The following is a 21,485-nucleotide window of genomic DNA, read 5'->3' as shown; positions in this document are numbered from 1 at the left end:
GAGGGAGCTCTTCTTAATATTTTGACACCAAAATCATGTCGATACACCTTACCGACTGCGAGTAAAGCCACCCACGCTTTAACTTGACAGACTGTAAGCGTAAACTTGCCCCAAAGGTAACCCGTCTTTAGACTTTAGTCTTGTGCTTACTACAAGTGGTAGTCGGTACCTTTTTCGCCACTTCGCAACCCCTTGTTTTCCTGACGCCATCAACCCACCAGGACGCCACGCCATCAGAAAGGATCAACCACCAGTCTCATCGACGAGAACCACCACCATCTGCTTTGGAACCTTGGCTTCGTCGCCCGGATTCGAACAACCACCGCTTCCCCAATCTTGGTTTCGCCGCCCGGATCGGGATTGAAAGCTGTCTGCTCTTTAGACAGTTGCCATAACTGTAAGTTGGTTTAAATAAACCCCATTTATATTTAATTGCCTTTATTGACTTCACCCAGTTCTCGACGCTCCACATCCTCCCCTATCCTTCAATTCGCAAGATCCCTCACAACATTAAAATGTTTCGATTGAAAAGTCTTATTAGTTGAACAAATGTTAACGTCTTATTTATAAATGGCAAACTATTTTTAATTTTAAAACAACTTGAAAATAATATCTTTATAATTAGAGGCTATTATTAAATTTCAAATATAATTTAATCTAAAATATTCCATTTTTAAACCATGCAATTTGAAAATTTTCAGTTAAAAAGAAGAACAATTACGTAATGTTTAGAAATATCTGAATGTTCATTTAAAACTAACCGATTAAACGAACTTACCTGTTAGTGAAGTTCAATCGGGATTATATGAGTCGTCTCGTTCAAATAGATCATTGCGTAGTAATACCTTTTTGCTAGATCTGATCACAGTTGCGATACGTCATTAATTTTAAAGTAATAAAAATTGCAACATACTTGAAGTTCTATTTTGTCAATTAAAATAAAATGGGTGAGCGAGGGAATAATCTATTCGAACGAAACGACTCATATAATCCCGATTGAACTTCACTTACAGGTAAGTTCGTTTAATCGGTTAATTATATTTCGTCGTCTCGTTCTTCTAGATCATCACGTAGATGTTTACAGAAAACGTATTTTGCAATTTTACCATTTTTATTTTTCATAAAAAATTTGGAACGATATGAAAAAACGTAAACTCACTGAGAAGGGTTTAATATCACCCTCGCATACATTGCTTTATCCCATAGAGGCCTATTATAAAACTTTGCAAACACTTTAAAACTTTCTGGCCAACCAGCTGTCTGACGTATAATTTCGACATTAATATCCGTTTTTTTCATGTATATTTTTAAAATTGAAGTCACGCAAAGTTCTGGCTGTTCTTGGAAAAAAATTATAATCAAACATGGTTGCCGTTTATTTACCTTGGACGTTTTTATCCGATTCGGAATCTTAATCTGAACAATGTCTGTTGAAATTATGATATTTTATAAGAACATTTTTAATGATGTGTGCATACGTTGAGACGTGGTTAAGGCTATTGACATTACTTATTTTAGTGTCAAATTTTTAAGAGACAGTTGATTGTTAGGGTACTAATTATTTCAAATTCAAGGACAATTTGAGTGTCTCAAATAGAGTTATGTCGAGGTTTCTGTGGTTTTACCACCGATACACCTTTAAAAAATGTCTTGAGTAATTGATCATTACCATAACTTCCCACTTGTTTAAAAAACTTGTACTAGAAATGCAAGCACATCCTTAAAATAGGCATCAAGGCCTGATATTTTATTTTTAGCACAATATTGCCACCACAATCGAAGAGGTTTGTCATATTGTTTAATTGTCGCCTCAGACAAAGATGCTATCATGATAAAAATATGCGATTCCGAGACTCCTTTCCTTTAAAAAGCCTTCCAGATAGTCTTCCGACTATCAGGATAAGTTTGGAAGCTAAAGAATGAACTTTTCTAAAAGGAGATATAAGTAAGTTGACTCGTGAGCCTAATACTACTGGCTCATCAGTCAATAAATCTAAAATCAAACGATACCACACTTGAGTGGACCAATAAGGTACTAATAAACTGCTTCTGCCTGGTCAATAACTTTTCTTATTCTTCGTAGAATTAAAGAAAAAGGCAGGAAAGCATAAAAAGAAAAAGATTTCCAAGATATTGTAAGAACACCAATAGCCATGGATTCTGGGTCTTTAAGCCAGGATACAAACTTTTTGCATTTATTATTGATACTTGTTGCAAACAAATTAATTAAAAAATTTCTAAATCTTTTTACTATACTTTGAAAATCACAGTTACTTAACTCCTACTCAGTTTCTGGAGGAAGAATGCGCGATTCTCTATCTGCCACTACGTTTTCTTTAGATTTAACGTAAGAAGAAAAAATCCAAATGCCACTTTTCTCACATCATTGCCAAATGCATTTTGCTATATTAAGTAATTTTTGTGATGTAACCCACCCATACGATTGATATAGGATATTGCCGTAATGTTATTAATTCAAAATAAAATTTAGCAAGAACTGTAGCTGGCGGAAAAACTTTTAAGAGCATTTAAGGCAGCTTATAATTTCAAAAAATTGATGGAACTTTTTTGATCGTCTGCGTCGCACCAACTATAAGTCTCTTCTCCTTTACGGTACGCGCCCCATCCCGTAAGTGACGCGTCTGAAAAAACTTCTAAGCGAAACTGAGAATCTCTAAAAAGATTGTTTGTGACCGAAATATTCTTTATCCAGCACGGAAGCTCAGATTTTACCTCCTTTGACAATTTCATTGACTTATCAAAATTTCCCTTGACACTTTGCAAAGCTTAAAATTGTTCTCATTCCATTGATTTTGTATATAACCATCCATATTTGACACCAGGACATGCTGAAACCAAAGTACCAATACAATGTGCAAAATCTCTGATTCGACAATCAGTAGATAATTGGAACTTTTGCGTCAATGTTCTTATTTTTTCTTTGTTTTTCAATTCTAATTCAACTGTCAAGTTGACACTATTAAAGAAAACCCCCAAAAATCTACATTCATGCGTAGGTGTTGAGCAAGATTTTTCTAAATTAATTATAAAACCAAGAGATTCTAAATTTTCTCTCGTTTTTGTAATGTTTAAATAACAGACTTGTTTATTTTTTGATATTAAAAGAATATCATCTAAATAAATGACAGATAACAAACGTTTGCTCCTCAAACATTGAATTAGGGGCTTCATTATTTTTGTAAACTGATATGGTGCCGTAGAGACCGAAAGGTAAACAATTAAACTGGTATAGTATATTATTCAATTCGAAACTTAAATATTTTCTATCTTATTCTGAACCTGATATTGACTACTAAGCATCTTTCAAATCAATAGTGACTACATAAGAATTGTTTGATAAAAGTCTCATGATGTTCTTTTGATCGTAAAATTTAAAGTGGGGTGCTTCTATAAAATAATTTAGTTTCTTTAAAGTAAGGATGAAACGCTTTTGATCATTTGGCTTATCTACTAAAAAGCAATATCAAATAAACTGGTCTTTGCAAGGCTGACATTCTGAAACGGCGCCTTTAGAAATAAGTTCATCCATGGAAGTAAAAATTTGGAAATCTTTAGGATCTGATATTTTTTTGGCACTAGGTTTAAATTTTTAAATAACTGGTACAAGAAAAGGAATTTTATAACCTTAGATATATTCAAGAATTAAGTTATCATCTGTACATGTTTTCCATGTGTCAATAAACTAACGTAACCTTCCAGACAACTTATTTTCATTCAATAGCGACGTTGATTCATTTGCGCTTTGAACTTCGGTCCATCCTGACGACCTCTGAGGCTCCTGCGATTCCCTCCAGATGGGCCTTTGTAGTTTAATGAATTGGTTTGTTTGAAAGAAGGTCTGTAGGTCTTGGCCAGATTATTCGGTCGTAGCAATCTCTGATGCCCTATTCCGCCTCTACTAGTCGCAATACCGCCTCTGCTAGCCGAAAAACTTCCTCTGTTACTTGAAGGTCGTGGCCTATTGATGGATTCACTCTGCTTCTGAATGTCTTCAGCAGCTTTTATGCGATCAGTCAGTTTTTCTTCAAAAAGCTGGGATTCTGTCGGTAAATTTGAGACTACATCTTGTACTAAATGATTTACTTTTGGCTAAGGAATGCCCGTCTTGTAATGGAAATGTTATGATGGACATCAGTCATTAACCTTGATAAATCGTCTTTAGGAATATCCGTATTTGAGGAATCTTCGCCGATTATTTTTAGGTTGTCCGTTTAGAGTTGGACATCACCTCCTGGTTCTGAAAATTCTCCAGAAGAAGAAACATCATGGTCTGCAGATTGGCTTTTTGAGCGACCACTATACTCTGATGACTGGCAAAAATCTCGTCTGTCTTTTGGAGGACGAGTTTTTCGCCGAACATTTTTATCCGTGACAGCTCGCGGGTCGTTATCAATAAGGCCATACTCAGCCGAGCCTCTCTTGCGTTGTTCTGGAGTATTTAGCCTGTGCCAATGGGTCGGTCTTTTCGGGCTTCGTTCCCGAATATCTCGTCTGTGCCGGCTTGTATGACAGCGGCTTCTTGGCCGAGAATATGTAGGTGATCGGCTTCTGGATTGTGAATACCTAGGTGATCGGCTCCTGGAATACGAATATCTGGGTGAACGGTATCTTGAACGTAGGACCTGAGATAATCGATTTTCATTTTTTCTCGAGATCCTCCATGGACGTCAAATGTCCAGAAATATGGTTACGCCGAAACCCAGCCTCTTTGCAAGGTCGAGATTTGCTTTGACCGATTTCATGATCAATGGGCTCCCGATCTCTTCGACATTTTCTTTTCTGGCGATCTCGATTGTAAATTTCACTTTTATGGTTACTCATATTCGATGAGAAAACTTTAATTATTATTAAAAGAAGCGAACAGAAAAAACACAATCTGTTCAGATCTCACAGAAAAATATAATGACGTATCGCCGCAGGATGGCCCAGGTGTTGCCGTATAAGATGAAAGTAACGGGCCGCCAGTTTGTTCCTTTTTTTAATTTAAATATATTTTAAAATTGTGGAGGCTGTGAGCACTCAGTGCTTTCTAGAAGAAGGATCATAGACGCCATCTTGCGTATACTCCGATCCCTAAGGTCAGGATAAATCATAACGTCACATCCCTTCCAGATAGTTTTTAGATAATTAACTTGAAAAAGTCAATCGGATGAAGAAAGCAATCACAAACAGAAAATCATAAATAATTATTTATGCATTTCTGTTTGTTTTTTCATTGCTTCATTCATGAAAGTGTGGCTTACGAAGAAATTGAAGGTCTTATAAACATTTAATTTTCATTTTCACTTGAATGACATTAAAATAACCCCAAAGCCGGTTCAAGGCTTCCAATGGGTGATTACCGGCAGCAGCAAACATGCAGGTTAGCGGTTTGCTTGGGGCTATGGGTTTGCGAGGTGTGGGCGGGGGAAGCAACGCTGCACCGTCTAGCGTATACTCCGAGCGGGATCAGATTTATAATATTTCAAGGTCACCTATATGAGTGGCCAGAGCCTGAAACTGTGATAAGATCTAGCAGAAAGATATTAGTACGTAATAATCTAGAAGAACTAGACGACGAAATATAATAAGTAATTATAAATCAAATATTTAAAACTAAGCAAAAATAACTCAACTTTGAAGGTTACAATTTTAATTGTTCTATTTAATCAAATGTAATTTGTAAGTCGAAGAGGTATTTAGAAGATTCGAAAAAAATCAAAATTAATTTAAAATTTGTAATGCCCAGTGGGCACAAAATTTGGCGACGTCTTTACGACATCGTTACGACGTCTTTACGACAACTTTACGACATCCTATGTCCATGACGTTAAGTCGTATTTACGATATCGTAAATATGTCGTATGATCTGATGATGTCTTAAAGATATCGTAAAGACACTGTAACGAAATGGACATAGGATGTCGTAAAGTTGTCATAAAGATGTCATAACGATGTCCTAAAGACTTTGCCAGATTTTGTACCCCTGGGTGATTTCAAACAATTCAAACAAATTATTTGAAATGATTTCCAATAATTTAAACAAATTTGCTACGTGTATCAACAAAATCCGTCTATTTGTACAAAAATTTCGTTAAAAAATAGCCCACGGTCTAATTTAAAACAAAATATAGATTTGACAGACTTTGAAACAAAATGTTGAAGCTTTCTAAACATTTTGACAGGCTTCAGAGGAATAAAAAAACATTTCCTAGGCAAATTGGAAATGATTTTTTATTTGTACAAAATTAATTTTAAGAGAGTATTTAAAAAGATTCATAAAGATTTTCAGAATTTTCGAAAATAAATGTGGAAGATTTTGAGAAATTTTCTTTAATTTGACAGAATTAAGAAAAAAAATTTTGAAAAAATGTAAAAAAGCATGTAGATGTTTAAAGATTTTGAAATAAAATTTCGAAGCATTTTAAGGATTTTCAAACTATTTGGAATAAAAATAATTTAACTTTTAATTCGAACAGGGAATTTTCACGTCTTTAGAAATTTATAGTTGGAACTGGAATTTATCAAGAATAATAATAATAATTCTTACTTGAAACCAATTTTCAGTTGAAACTTCATTCAAAAGTATCACAAGTTGTCTTGAAAATTAAAAAATTTAAACAAATTCCGAGCTAGAACAGGGAATTTTTTAAAAGAATAAACTCTAATCCTCAGTTGAAATGAAATATTTTTGAAAAAAACATAAAATGATGAATTGGAACAGGAAATTTTGCAGAAAAATTCGAATTCTCAGTTGAAACGGAGAATTTTCGAAAAGTATTAAAACTTCGGATTTGAACAATGAATTTTTAATTTTAAACCAATTTTGAGTTTGAATTGAAATTTATGTAGAAGAATAACAATTCTCAATGGAAAATTGAATTTTTCAAACAAAATTATTATTCTGTGTCAAAACCAGGTATTTTCGAAACAAATTTTATTTTAATTTGAACAGGGAATTTTACAACAAAAAAATATAATTCATACAATGGATTTTTTCAAGAAACTTTAATGGATAAGTTTAATTGAATTAGATTTCCAGAGAATTTGATCAGGTTTTAAGCGATTTTGTCAGGATTCATAAAAATTTCACGGGATTTCAAACATTTCCGAACAAATCAGGTTTTAAGGGATTCCAAAGGATTTCAAAAAATGTCGAGGGTCTGCCATGGATTTTAGAAAAAATGAGATTTCTGATTATAACTAACCTTAAAAATATTTCATCGTTTTTCCTGAGATTAAAAATTATTCCACCAATTTCAAAAAATTTCGAAAGATTTCAGGGGATTTTGAAGGATTTTTACGTTTTTGAAAGCTTTTAATTAATTTTGTAAGATTTCCATATATATCATGGGATTTATAGTCAATTAAAAAATTAAATGGAATTTCAGGGGATTCCCAGCGATTCCAAAGATTTCAAGTGATTTTCATGATTTATACTTTTTTAATGGCCATTTATGTTTCCAAAAAATTTATGTATTTTTTTCAGATATTCTAAAGGATTTCTAGTGCATTTTTTTAAAATTTACTGAAGAATTTTACGAATTTGTAGGATTTTATATGTTTCTGTTTATTTGAATGTGTTTTTTCAAAGAACTTTAATTCAAATTATATTCAAGGGATTTTAAAGATTTCAAGACATTTTTAGAGAACATTGAAAAATAAACTAAACTTCATTAAATTTCAAGGGATTCTTCGAGATTTCACAGATTCAAGGTATTTTAATTGATTTCAAGGAATTTCACAATATTAAAGGGTTTTAAAGATTGAGAGGGATTTTACTTTTTTTACCAGGGAAGTGATTTCTGAAGAATTTTGTAGGATTTCCAAATATTTTAAGGAATTTCTAGTGAAGTTTGAAAAATAAATAGAATTTCAAGGCATTTCCAGCGATTTTAAAGATTTCAAAACATTTTAAGGCATTTTAAGGAATTTCCAAAAATTAAAGGGTTTCAAATATTGGTAGGGATTAAATAGGATTTTTGCAGAAAAATTTGATGAGAAGATTAAATTCCAATCTTATGATGATTTATACTTTTTTAAGTGGACTTTTACGTTTTCAAAAATTTCCCGGATATTTTGAGCTATTATAAAGGAGTTTAAGAGATATACAAAATTTCAAGGGATTTCCAAGAATTTTGTAGGATTTTTAAAGATATCGAGGGATTTCTAGTGAATTTTCTCAAGTTTTTGTAAGGAATTTCATAAAATTGAAGGTTTTCAAATTTTCCTGGTGATTAAATAGTTTTTTTAAGTAACTCTTTTTATGAATAAGTTTCATTCAAATTACATGTAAGGGCTTTTAATTGATTTATATTTTTTTAATACATTTTTACGTCGTCCGAAAATTTTCAAGGGATTTTAGTAGATTGTGAAAGACTGCAGAGATTTAAAAAAAATTTTAAAGCGCTGTACAAAATAAATGAAATATTAAGGGATTCCCAGTAATTCGTAAGATTTTAAGAGATTTTAAATACGAATATATGAAACTTTTTTTTTTATAAAGAACTTTATGATTTTTAAGACATTTAAAAAGTTTTAAGGGATTTCAAAGAATTGTGTATTGTTTTCAAAGATTTTCAAGATTTCTAGGGACGTAAGCGTTCTGTTTTAAGGGATTATAAGGGATTCTAAAAGCTTTCTATAGCTGTAAGAAAGTTCTAAGAAATTTTTATACGATAGTATTTTTATTAATTATATTCAGTAAAAATATTATGATAATATTATTCTAGTAAGTTTTTAAGGATTTCAAGGGATTTGAAAGATTTCTAGGGATTTAAACGGTTCTCTGACTCAATAAGTTAAATTTAAATTATATGTAAGAGATTTTAATTGATTTATACTTTTTAAAAAGGGGTTTTCACGTTTTTCAAAAATTTTCAAGGGATTTTAGGAGATAGTAAAGGACCGCAGAGATTTTAAGGAATTTTTTAAGCTCTTTGCAAAATAAATGAAATCTCAAAGGATTCCAAGTGATTGTTAAGATTTCAAGGGATTTTAATTTATTTTATTTAATCCTCGTGGACTTCAAGGGATTTCAAATATGAATATATTAAACGCTTTTTTTATAAAGAACGTAAATAATAATCATTTAATTTAATTCAAAGTATATTCAAGGGCTTTCAATTAATTTATAATTTTTTTAGCACATTTTGACGTTTTCAAAGGATTTCCAGGGATTTTAAGTAATTCTATAAGATTTCTAGAGATGTAAGAAAATTATAAGGCTTTCAGGGAACCTTGTAGGATTTTCAAAGATTCTAAGAAATTTCTATATGATAATATTTTTAATAATTATATTTAGTAAAAATATTATTATAATAGTATTTAAATAAATTTCCAAGGATTTCTAGGGATTTAAACGGGGTTTTAACTTTATAAGTTTAATTTAAACTATATTCAAGGGCTTTTCATTGATTTATACATTTTTTAATGGAATTTCACGTTTTCCAAAACTTTTCAAGGGATTTGAAGGGATTGTAAAGGACTGCAGAGATTTCAAGATATTAAGGAATTTTTAAAGGACTTTGCAAAAAAAAAAGAAATCTCAAAGGATTCCAAGTGATTGTTAAGATTTCAAGGGATTTTAAATATAAATATATTAAACGATTTTCTATAAAGAACTTTATTAATAAACATTTAGTTTAATTTAAATTATATTCAAGGGATTTTTATTGACTTACAATTTTTTAAGTAGATTTTGAAGTTTTTAAAGTATTTACAGGGATTTTCAGGAATTGTAAAAGAATTTACGACACTTAAAAAATTTCAAGGGATTTCAAAGAATTGTGCAGTGTTTCCAAAGATTTTCAAGAGATCTTCAAGATTTCTAGGGATTAATGCGTTCTTTTTTAAGGGATTATAAGGGATTCTAAAAGATTTCGAGAGACATAGAAAATTCTAAGGATTTCAAGGAATCTTATATGATTTCCAAAGATTTAAAGGAATTTCTGCTTGATAATATTTTTATTAATTATATTTAGTAAAAATATCATTATAATAGTATTTAAATAAATTAACAAGGATTTCAAGGAATTTGAAATATTTCTATTGATTTAAACGGGTTTTTTTAAATTAATAAATTCAATTTAAATTATATTCAACGGCTTTTAATTTATTTACACTTTTTAATTGTATTTTTATGTTGCCCAGAAATTTCAAGGCATTTAAAGGGATTTTAAGTGATTTGAAACTTTTTCAAGAATTTCAAAGAATTTTGTAGGACCTCTAAATGGTTCGAAAGATTTCTAGAAAACTTTGAAAAATAAATGAAATGTCAAAGGTTTGCCAGCGAATCCCAAGATTTTAAGGAATTTTAATGTATATTATTAAATCATTAAGTATTTCGAGGGATTTTCGAAATTTTAACGGATTTAAACTTTTCTTAACTTCAATGATTAAGTTTGATTTTAATTATATTTAAGGGCATTACACTTTTTCAAATGGACTTTTACATTGTGCGAGGATTTCGAAGAATTTTAAGGGATTCTAAATGAATCAGGTAATTGAAAGTTTTGTTTAACTCTAAAAAATAATTTTAGTCTCAAGTATATTCAAAGGCTTTCAATTGATTAACATATGTTTAAATGGATTTTTACCCTGTACAAAGATTTTGATGGATTTCAAGGGATTTTAAGAGATATAAAGCATTTTAAAGGATTTTAAAGAATTTTGTAAGGTTTCTAAAGATTTCAACGGATATTCGTGGACATTCGAAAATAAATGAAATTTCAAAGAATTCTTAACGATTTCGAAGATTTTAAGGATTTTAAATCTTTTTCAATAAATCTCGAAGCATTTTAAGGTATTTCCAATATTTCAAAGGATTTGAGAGTTTTTTCTTTTAACAATGAATAAGTTTAATTCAAATTATATTTAAGGGCTTTCAATTGATTACACTTTGTAAAATGTATTTCTGCGTTATCCAAAGATTTCAAGGGATTTTAAGGTTTTCGAAAGCATTTCAAATGATTTTCAAGGATGTGAAATATTTTGAAGGATTTTAAAGATTTTGGTGCAATTTCTGAAGATTTTAAGGGGTTTTTAAAGAACTGTGGAAAATAAATGAAATTAAAAAAATTTTAAGTAATTTAAAAGATTTCAAGGAATTTTAATGTATTTAAAATTTCTCTGATAATTTAATTACTTTTTCCAAAGAACTTTAATTCAAATTATATTCAAGAGATTACAATTACTCTATACTTTTTTTAATCGGTTTTTAAGAACATTAATGCACGAATTTAATTAAAATTATATTCATGTACCTTTCATGGATTTATAATTTTTTAAGTGTACAAAAATTGCAGTGGACTTAAAAGGTTTCAATTTATTTTTAAAAATTCCAAGAAATTATAATAGATTTAGAAATATAATATACAATATAATTTACAAGTTTTAAGGGATTTATTTGACATGAATATAAAATACATAAAAAAATAGTATTGAAAAATGTCTATGTTTTGCTTTTTTAAATTTATTTTTATCAGTGATATATTTTTATTTCTATTCTCATCAATTTTTCGATTTTTTGTTTTCTTAGACGTTTAATTAGTTTCTAATATATATTCAGCATTTAAAATCTCTCAAATGTTGAAAAAATTTTGTAGTGTCAGCAAAAGAATAATCTGGTGTAAGAAAACATAAATTAAAGAAATTATTATTAAAGAAAAACTGCAAAATTATGAAGATAGCATTCTTTTAAATTTGTAGTGAATTATAATTTATTACAGGGTTTTAAGAAAAGCCACTTTATTTTCGTATTATATTTGATTTCCAAAATTGTTTTTTTACGATTTTATTATAAGTTAAATATTTCATTATATGGTTAAAAATTAAAACATTTTGGTAACAATTTGTCCGTTTTTATTGAAAAGTCAACTTTTTGTAGAAAATTCGTCTTTCTGGTTTAATAATTCAACAAGTTGGTTTGAATTTTTTTTCTCGACGGAAAAATCTTTTTTTCTTTAGACTATAACTATTTTCTTGAAAGTTTGTTTTATTAATCTAAAAATTATTCTTTTCCGGTACAAATTTGATAATTTTAGCGAAAAAACAACTGTTCGTCTAAAAATTAACATCTTTATTAGAAATTTATAATTTGGTAGAATTTTTAAAATAATAATTGTTGTTAAAAATTCATCCCTTCGATTCAAAATATATACATTTTCTTAAATATTCATATTTTTAGATTTAGAATTAAAATTATTGAATTGGAAATAAACTGTTTTGTTTAAAAGTCGCCTTTTTTGCTGAATTCAACTATTTTTAATTAAAAATCTTTTTAGTTTGCGAATTTAAATATTCATGCAACAATTTACTTTTTTGGTACAAATTAAAACTATTTAGTTAAAAATCAACTTTTTCTTGAAAAGTCAACTTTTTCGTGGAAACCTTGCCTTTTTTGCTTGAAAATTCTACAATCAGGTTAAAAAAGCAACTATTTTTTTGCAAACCCTCTTTTTTGGCTCAAAATGAACTTTTGTGTTTAAATTTTACCTTCCTGGAATTCAATTTTAAAATTTTTTGTAGGAAATGCATCTTGTTAGCTTGGAAATTAAAATATTTTGTTGCAAAAAGAACTTCTCTGTTGGAAAATTTATCCTTTTGATTTATATTCTCTGTTTTCAATTTAAAATCTCTTTGAGTTAAAAATTTGACTATTTGGATAAAAATAAACTTTTTTTGATGAAAATTTACATTCTTAAATTAAAAATTTAACAATTTCGTGAAAAAACCAACTATTTTTTAAATTTTGTTGTCAAAAATCAATTTTTTGTTTAAATTTTACATTTTTGAGTTTTAATTTAAACTGCTTTTAGGAAATTCGTCGTTTTAGTTTGAAGATTTAAATATTTGGTTGGAAAATTAACTACTCTGTTGAAAAAGTCATCTTTTTTGGGTACTTCTTAACTGTTTTTAATTAAAAATCTTTTTGGGTTAAATATTTACCAATTTAGTTATAAAAAAATATTTTTCAGCAAATTCTCGTTTTTGCGGTTAAAAATTAACTTTCAAGTTGAGAATTAATTTTTTGGCTGAGAATCCAACTACTAGATTAAAATTTAAAATAATTTTTTTTAAATTCACTTTTTGGTTAGAGATTCATCAATTTAATTGTAAATTAAACTTTTGGTTAAAAATTCATATTTTTGGTAGAAAATTAATTAAAATTTGAATTAAGTCATATATTTTGTTGAATAAGCAGTATTTTCGTTTCCAATATTACTAATTATTTAAAGAGTTGTTCCCCCTTTTTCGTTAAAAATCTCCGTATTTCCCTGTCTTTAGAACATTTTTTCCTATTAAGCCTATACATAAAACCAATCTCTGTAATGTCTTTGATTTGGTACTTTAGACTTTATTTATCTTTTCACTTTTTTAAAATGTTATGAATTTATCACTATTAATTATTTAAAAAAATATAATATAAACCTCCCAAAAAAGCAGGAAAACTAGAAAAGTTTCTCAAAATTTGGGACTTGAGGTATTTTACGGATTTTTTCTTTGAAAATATTCTAACCATAAAATCTCATTAATTACCTACCTTGGGTGATAAAAGTCCTCTAAAAATGATACCAAAGGTAAAAAATCTCCCCTTATTGGGATCACAAAATGCAAACATATTTTTGGCTTCGAAAATTTGATGAGTCAATTCCTGAACCACATCCGATCGAAAAGGTGCTGAATTTCTGGTCATCAAAGGAGCGTAACCAGGAATAAAAAAGTGTAGTTTCGGAAATGGAACCATGTTAACCAATAATTTTCTGAGATCCATGTTGAGCTGTCCCTTAAATCTTAAACTGCAGGTGATACCAGCCATACAGTAAGATACCAAGTGGTTCATATCAGCAAAAGTGGGTGCTGCTATGTCTAGGTTTTTTGTCAAAATATTGTACAGGGCTTTGTTATCGATACAAAATGTTTCATCACAGTTGTCTACCAAGTGACTGAGGGTCAAAATTGAGTTGTAAGGCCCAAAAATTGTATCTGAAACTTCTGGTGTTGGTATGATAGAGTAGCTTTTTATTATTCTGTCAGCATATTCTTCTTTCAGATACTCCATCAACAGACTACCCATTCCTGATCCAGTTCCACCTCCAAGTGAGTGAACTATCTGAAATCCTATTTTGAAATTCAAATTTCAGATACAATTCCACTCCCCCTTTATATTCTCCCACACTATCTCGATACAAGCCATTCACCTCCTCTTCCTTTTACACCTCCACTCTTTACCAGTTCTTTTTATCCTTACCTTTTCTACTGTTTTACACTTACCCTGCCTTCCTGTCACTCAACTCTCTCACGTTCTTACTGTTTCACCTCTTTAACTTTTCACCTTTTAACTTTTCACCTTTTCAACTTTACACGTTTTTACCTTTTTACTTTCTTACCTCTCACCTCCTCACCTCATCGCCTATCATCTCGACCCTTCCCTACTTTATCATCGCATGAGCCTCTCCATTATATAACTCATACCCACTCTTTACCATTTTTGTTCTTATTTACACTTTCTACTACCTTTTCCAGATCCTCCCTTCCCTTCTTTCTCTATTTTTATTCTTTTTCAATCTTACTTTCTAGTTTGTTTAAACCGATTTCTCTTTCGCCTTATCCCATCCTTAGTGTCCCCTCTCTTATTCCAAATTCCGCTCTTTACCTATTACTTTCCATCTTCTCCTAACCCTTTTTTCCTTACCATTACTCTTTCATTATTCTTTCATCAATTTTAGCTTTCCCTTATCCATGCTTTTTGTCTCTAAATTATTGATTTCCGGCTATTGTATGTTTTCTATATTACTCTCTTGACCAATCGCCATTTCCTTACCCTACCTCTTATCATTTCTTCGGTGTTATCCGATTTTATACCTAACCTTGTGCACCATTTTTTTCACCTACAATCTTTGCCACTTCTTTTCCTTTTTAATCTTTCTCCTACCTTTTCTTTATCCCCTTTTTCTGTCTCTATGATCTTACCCCTTTTTTATTGTACATCTTCTTAAATGCTCCTTATCTTCTATCCATAACACACCCCTAGCCTACCTCCTCCTATCCCTGATCACAGTTTCAACCTAAAGATTGTCGTCTTCATCACAACATTTCTATTTTGCAATATCCTCTACCTTTTTCTAACTCTTCCTACCTGTCTCTATAATTCTGTCTCTGTATATCCCCTTCCCCTCAAAGAGTTCTCAAACCACCTTTTCCTTCGTCGCCTTCTCCTTTCCCTGTCTTCCAACCACTCACTACTGTGTCAATACTCTTCTCCTATCGTCCTCCACGCAATTGCCTTCTCTTCTCTGTAACCCTTACCTCGTTACTCCTGATTATGTCTTTATTAACTACCTTTCACACACTTTCTACATTTATCACTCTTTATCGCTACTTGTATAATTTACTTTTTTCTCTATATTTCCCTTAATCTCCCTTCCTGTTTCTCATCTCTCTCACTTCTCTCACCTCTCTCATCTTCTCTCTCTCCCTTATATCTCTTCTCAACCACCTTTTCATGCCTCAGCTCATCCCTAGCTCACTCTCTCTCTCTCTCTCTCACTCATCCTTAAATCCACTTATCACAAAACCATTTTCTTCGCCATCTTTATTATTTCTTAAAATGCCACTATCTCTAACTTACCCACTAGCCTCTATATCCTCCTCTCTTGTTCTTTTTACCTGCCTCTTTCTTTTTGACCTTATCCCATACCTTTTCTACCCCCTCACATCCCTGAGCCTACTCTTCCGTAAGACTTGTCTTCGCCACATTATTTCTTCCTGGAATTATCCCTACCTTTCGCTTTACTCTCGCTCTCTGCCTGTATCCTATTTATCCCCTTTTCGATACCTCTTCTCACAACAAATTTTTTATCGCATTCTCCCCTCCCTACCTCGTAACCCCTTACTAATGTATACATTCTCCTCACCCACCTTAATGTACACTATCGCCTTTGCCACTTGTATCTTTCCTTATCCTTTCTTCTACTTTTACCTTTAAGCTAACCGCACTATCTTCTCCTCTCTCTCTCTCTCTCTCACACACACACACATCTCATCCCCTCTCCATTCTGTCCTCCCCTCCCTTCTACCCTCTATCTTTTATTACTTATAAGAATATCGTCTTAGAAGAATGCTAGAAAGTTCTGGATTTTTCTGAAATTTTCAACAATGAATCAGATTTTCATTTATAGTGAAGTAATAATTAATATTTTAAGTTTTTTAAACAGAGTTATAGGAAAAGAGTTTCGGTTAGAATGGTTAATTAGATAGAGTATTAATTTAGCGAACTAATAATAGTGGTTTTGATGTTTTTACGACAGAGGTCTCTGCATTGTACGGTTGATAAGTATAAGAACTACTACATCATAATCAATTTTTATTACGTAATAATGAATAAACTTTAACAAATTATTTGTTTGAACAATGAATTTTTATTTATAAATATCTACTGTTAAAGTAATAATAGGAAGTCTTACTTTTATCTGAAATTTCCAACTAGCAATAGTCGAATAGGATATTATTATAAATAATAATAGATTGTTAGAACAATTATTTTCGCGAAATTATTTTTGTCATTTTCTCGCTCTGACTGAAAAGTTAAAAACACGTTTAAAACATCAGAAGCAACCACGACTCTTTACCTTGAGTGAAAGCCCAATTTTTCACTAATGGAATCCCGCAAAAAAAATTAAGAGGGTGAGACCCTCAGGAAATCTTACTGAAATTTCAACCATAAAAATTAATTTTCTACAAAGAAAAAGGGATTTTCAATCAAATAGTTCAAATTTGAACCAAAAATGAAACATTTAAATTTTTATTTAAAAAAATTTTTCAACATAAGAAAACTAATTTTTAACCAAATAGTTAAATTTTTAATAAAAAATGAAAGATTTTAGTTTTAAGTTGAAAAAATTAATTTTCAAAAAATAAAACTAATGTTTAACAAAATGAACAAACAAGACGAATTTCGAACAAAACTCATGTTTTTTTAACTAAATAATTACATTTTCAAATGAAGGAAGGAATTTTTAAACCAAAAAGATAAATGTTCTATTAGAAACACAAATTTTGAACAAAATACATTAAATTTCAGATCGAAAATTGAATAGTTAAATTGTCATTAAAAAAATGAATTTTCAACACAAAAAGAAAAGAAACATTTTTAAAAATGTATCTAAATTTTCAACCGAAGAAATTTAATTTTAAACTAAAATAATTATTTAAATTTTAAGTAAAAAAATTCTAATAATTGAGAGGAATTATAAACCAAAAAGACAGCACTATACTTTTTGATAAAAAGAATTAAATTTGATCCAATATTAGTCGAAATTTTCTTCTTGGATTATACTATTTCAGTTCACATTTGTGTGAACAAACGATAAAAAGGGGAATAGGGAAAAAGTTTTCAAGACCGCAATAAATATGACCTCTTTTCTTCTCACCCTCATTTCTAATAATTTTCTCTTCTTATCCTCATTTCCACTTCCTTTCTCTATTTTTCTTCCTTTCAGTTTTCCTCACTTCTCCTCTTTCTTTTCCCTTAGTTTCTTTACTTCCTAACCACGCACTGCCCCGCTATACACTTCTCCTTCTTTCCCCTTACTTTCCTTCCACTCATTCCCCCTTCTTCTCACTACTTTTCTTCCTCTCATTTACCCTCCCTCCCTATACTTTTACTTTCCTCAGTTTCCATCTCTTCTCTTATTTTTTATCCTCTTATTTCCCCTACTTACCCTCCCCTCACATTTTCTCCTCTAATTTCCCTACATACTTCACTAATTTTCCCGAATTTCCCTAACTCCATCTTCTTTCCTTATTTCCCCTCACTTTCCCTACACTTATTTATCCTTACTTCTCCTCTGCTCAATTTTCTTAATTCCTTCATTTCCCGTACCATCATTTCCCCTCACTCCCTTAACGAAACCGTAAAAACTGATGTTTTCTTCTCACCTTGGATTAAATCGCAACTTTCTGCTTCCTTCCTAATAAAATCAAGAGTTTCATTTGCAAGTTCAGCACCTTCAGTGTAATGACCCTTAGCCCAGTTATTGGCCGCTCCCGCTTGTCCGCAGATGAAACTTTCAGGAGAAAAAAATCTTCCATACATTCCTGATCTTACTGCATCCAAACATGCTGGATCAAGGTCGACATTTAGGGACCTTGGAACATATCTACCACCTCGTTAGTGTAGAAAACAAATATTATTAGCAACATCAGTAAACAGGTCTTATCAAAATGTATACATAAATTAAATAACATTCAAACATGAATATGCAGAATTCCTGAAAATAAGACCAAGAATCCAACGAACAAATTTGGACAACCACTATAAAATGTTTCTATTGCATTTGAATAAAGATTGATCACAACTGTTTGCACATTAGTACTATTGATCGTAAGATTTCTAAAGGTTTCCTGATAACGAAAAGTTTTCTTGAAAGCAGCCCTGATATAATTTGCATGAATGCTGATAAGAGCAGTATTACTGTTTGTATTAGAAAATCAGGTTTTATTAGGTATATGGAGAATTTACTTTGCGATCCTGATAATTTTGATTTATCAAATAAGAATCCATTTAAAAAATTAAAAAGAGACACTCTCAATGTAATGTAATAGTTTCTATGGATGTAAAGGCAATGTTTTCGAGTATACCCCTTGAATTAGTTGAACAGGAAATTTTTATTAGTTGGTATTATATTGAACCATGTACTCGATTATGTCAAAAAAAATTATTAAAGAGATAGTTTTTATTATGAACTTAACTTTTTTTAATTTGATTAATCTTTTTGCAGGCAAAAGTTTGGTATTTCCATTGGTTCAGTAATTTCTCTGATTTTAGCAGAAATTGTTATGGAGGATTTTGAGGTTTTTGCTATAAGAAGTTAGATTTTGCTTTGCCTTTTTATTTTCGGTATGTTGATACCTTTTTGTGTGTTCCTCTGGAAAAGTTGCAAATGGTTGTCAATGCTTTTAACAGTTTTCATCCAAAACTTCAATTTACCCATGGAATAGAAGGGAATAATAGAATAAGTTTTTTGGACATAGAAGTAATTAAAGGTCAGGATAGTAATATTATTACCAATTAGTAAAAGAAAAATACACATTGTGGTAGAAATTTAAATTTCTTTTCTGCACATCCTTTTCAAAACAAGGTTACAGTAATAAAAGACTTAGTTGACAGAGCTCTGGGTTTTCAGATGTTTCATTTCACAAAGGAAATTTAAATATAGATAGAAATATCCTTTTCCTAAATAATTACCCACAAAAGTTAAGTCAGGAAAATATTAAAATTAGAATTCAACAAATCAAAAACAGACAAAGCAATATTTTGGCTGCAGATAATCAGAAGGAATTGAGAAAGTAACGTTCCTGTAATACTTTTGTTCTTCCACATTTTGGTGAAATTTCGAAAACTATTGAATTTATGTTCAAAAAGTTTAAGATTCATACTTTTTGCGATATACCATTTAAAATGGATTCAATAATAATGTTTTGCAAGGATCCTGTAAATAATTTTGAAAGGGGTGGTGTTGTCTACAAGCAGGGATCCGAACGAAACGAAACGAAATAAAACGTTTCTTTTGTTTACGTTGCGTTATCGTATAACAAAACTTTCGTTATTTTCGGTACCCCAGCCAATTTTCGCTTTTGCAGAAACTCGTTTTAGCCTCAGCAGAAATGCAGGGTCTTTTAAATACTTTCGAATTCTTAACACCTAAATGCCTTATAAAAAATCCCTCCAAGAATATGTATCAGTGACCTAGTGAATTCTCTGCAGCACTTAGATAGTAGTGGTCCTGATGATTACGACTTTTAGATACCTCCGAATTTCGAAATGCCTTTAAAGAATGTGAAAATTGGACTTGATAAGTCACCTAGGATTTAGCCTGGAACACAACGCAGGTTCTCAAAATTGATAAATTGTTATAATTACGAATTTCAAATTCCTCTGAAGTATTAGAACCTAGATGCTTCCGAAGAATGTTAAAACTTGAATCATTCTTGATTCGTCAAAAACTGGTTATAGCCTTTGCAGGAAAGCAGGGTCTGCAAATTTCTCGAAGAATATGTTTGAGTATTCTGGAAAATTCTGTGGAGCATCTGCTTTTTACAGATTTTTAAATTCCTCGAAGAATATGTTTGACCTCCGATCATTGATGGACGGTTGAAAGTCGAATACATCCAGAGCAACTGTAATCTTAATACATAGGGCGCTACGAAAGTTTTGCAATACAGAAGAACCTTTTATAATTTTTCGAAGTACTTTCCATCGCAGTGAATACACTTTCCCATACGTCGAAACCAGTCATCGAATCAACCCTGCCACTTTTCTTCTGGAAGATCTGCACACACTTGGTCCCACGCCGTCAAAAGGTCTGTTTCGTTAGTAAAACGACGCCCTTTTAGTTGTTTTTTCACTTCCGGAAACAAACCAAAGTCACAGAGAGAAAGATCTAGACTGCAAGGAGGGTGATCTAGAATAATCAGTCCAGATTTGATCAAAAAAGCTACTGTGACCTTCGTTCTGTGAGCCGGTGCATTGTCGTAGTGGAATAGCCAGGTGCTGAGTCGAGATTTCAGCCTGATGTTTTTGAGTTGGTTTATGACTTGCGGTAAACATACCTGAGTTTACCAGGAAGAGGAGACTCTTCGCTGGTTTTCTAGTACGACCCTATCCACAATGCCGCGCTTCCCAAAGAATACTACAATCATCCTTTTGTTTACAGATCGAGACTTACGCATCTCCACTGGAGCATCCTCATCCTCAAACAGCCAGATCTTGTTTTCTGATTTTTTTTGAACGTCTTAATAATACAGCCAGGTTTCGTCGCCTGTTATAATACTATTTACATCCCGAGAAGATCCCGATTCAAATCTTTTTAGCATTTTTTGGCACCACTCTACTCTCGCTGCCGTTTTCTCCTCGGTCAAAGCATGTGGTATTCATAGAGTACAAACCTTCCTAACGTCGAATTATTGCACGATATTCTTCCTTTGTCCACAACGCCATTTCTCAATCGTTCCGGGCTGTGTGCTTAGACTGTACTGAAACCTAAGTCAACAGGTTTCCTCTTCCTACCTAATTGTTGACGCTCTTTCTAATGACGCAAGGATCATCTCTCTTCTTCCAATAGGTTTCGTATATTGCACAACTTTCATAGCGCCCTACGTATTGTTAAATATTATTGAGTTACTAGTATAATTTAGGGTTTCCAGTATTTTTTAGTTATTAAAATAACATTAACTAGATATTCTTTGATTATGTTACATTTGTTTCATAACGTAACGAAACAAAAGTAATGCTGACATTCGTTTCACTTCGCGATATCAATAACTGAAATAACGAAATTTTTGTTGTCTTGAAATATAACATAACGTAACGTACAAGGGTGGTTCAATAAGTCCTTAGAATGACCAACAAATGGCGCGCGAATCGCTCCAAATCATCTGTTTTCAGTCAGCACCACTCCCGGCTAGATATATGGTGCAGTCAC

At 31.2% G+C, this 21,485-nt stretch overlaps 1 protein-coding gene across 3 annotated transcripts in view; it reads right to left on the bottom strand.

Annotated features, from left to right (window-relative positions):
- LOC117177639 (tubulin beta chain-like) overlaps positions 1-21,485 on the bottom strand; it is a 45,757-nt gene that overhangs the window by 19,486 nt on the left and 4,786 nt on the right. For 2 of the 3 annotated variants that reach the window (XM_033368434.1, XM_033368435.1), the window contains exons 3-4: positions 17,941-18,168; positions 13,544-14,121 (exon numbers count right to left, since the gene is read on the bottom strand). In XM_033368434.1, the coding sequence (XP_033224325.1) occupies positions 13,544-14,121; positions 17,941-18,168 (806 nt within the window). Of the gene's footprint in view, positions 1-169; positions 396-13,543; positions 14,122-17,940; positions 18,169-21,485 lie in introns of all 3 variants that reach the window. The other variant, XR_004467727.1, reaches the window with a different exon arrangement.

The sequence above is a fragment of the Belonocnema kinseyi genome, chromosome 8 (genome assembly GCF_010883055.1).
Source record: "Belonocnema kinseyi isolate 2016_QV_RU_SX_M_011 chromosome 8, B_treatae_v1, whole genome shotgun sequence".
Classification (NCBI taxonomy): Eukaryota; Metazoa; Arthropoda; class Insecta; order Hymenoptera; family Cynipidae; genus Belonocnema; species Belonocnema kinseyi.
This window is presented reverse-complemented; position numbering and strand designations above follow the sequence as displayed.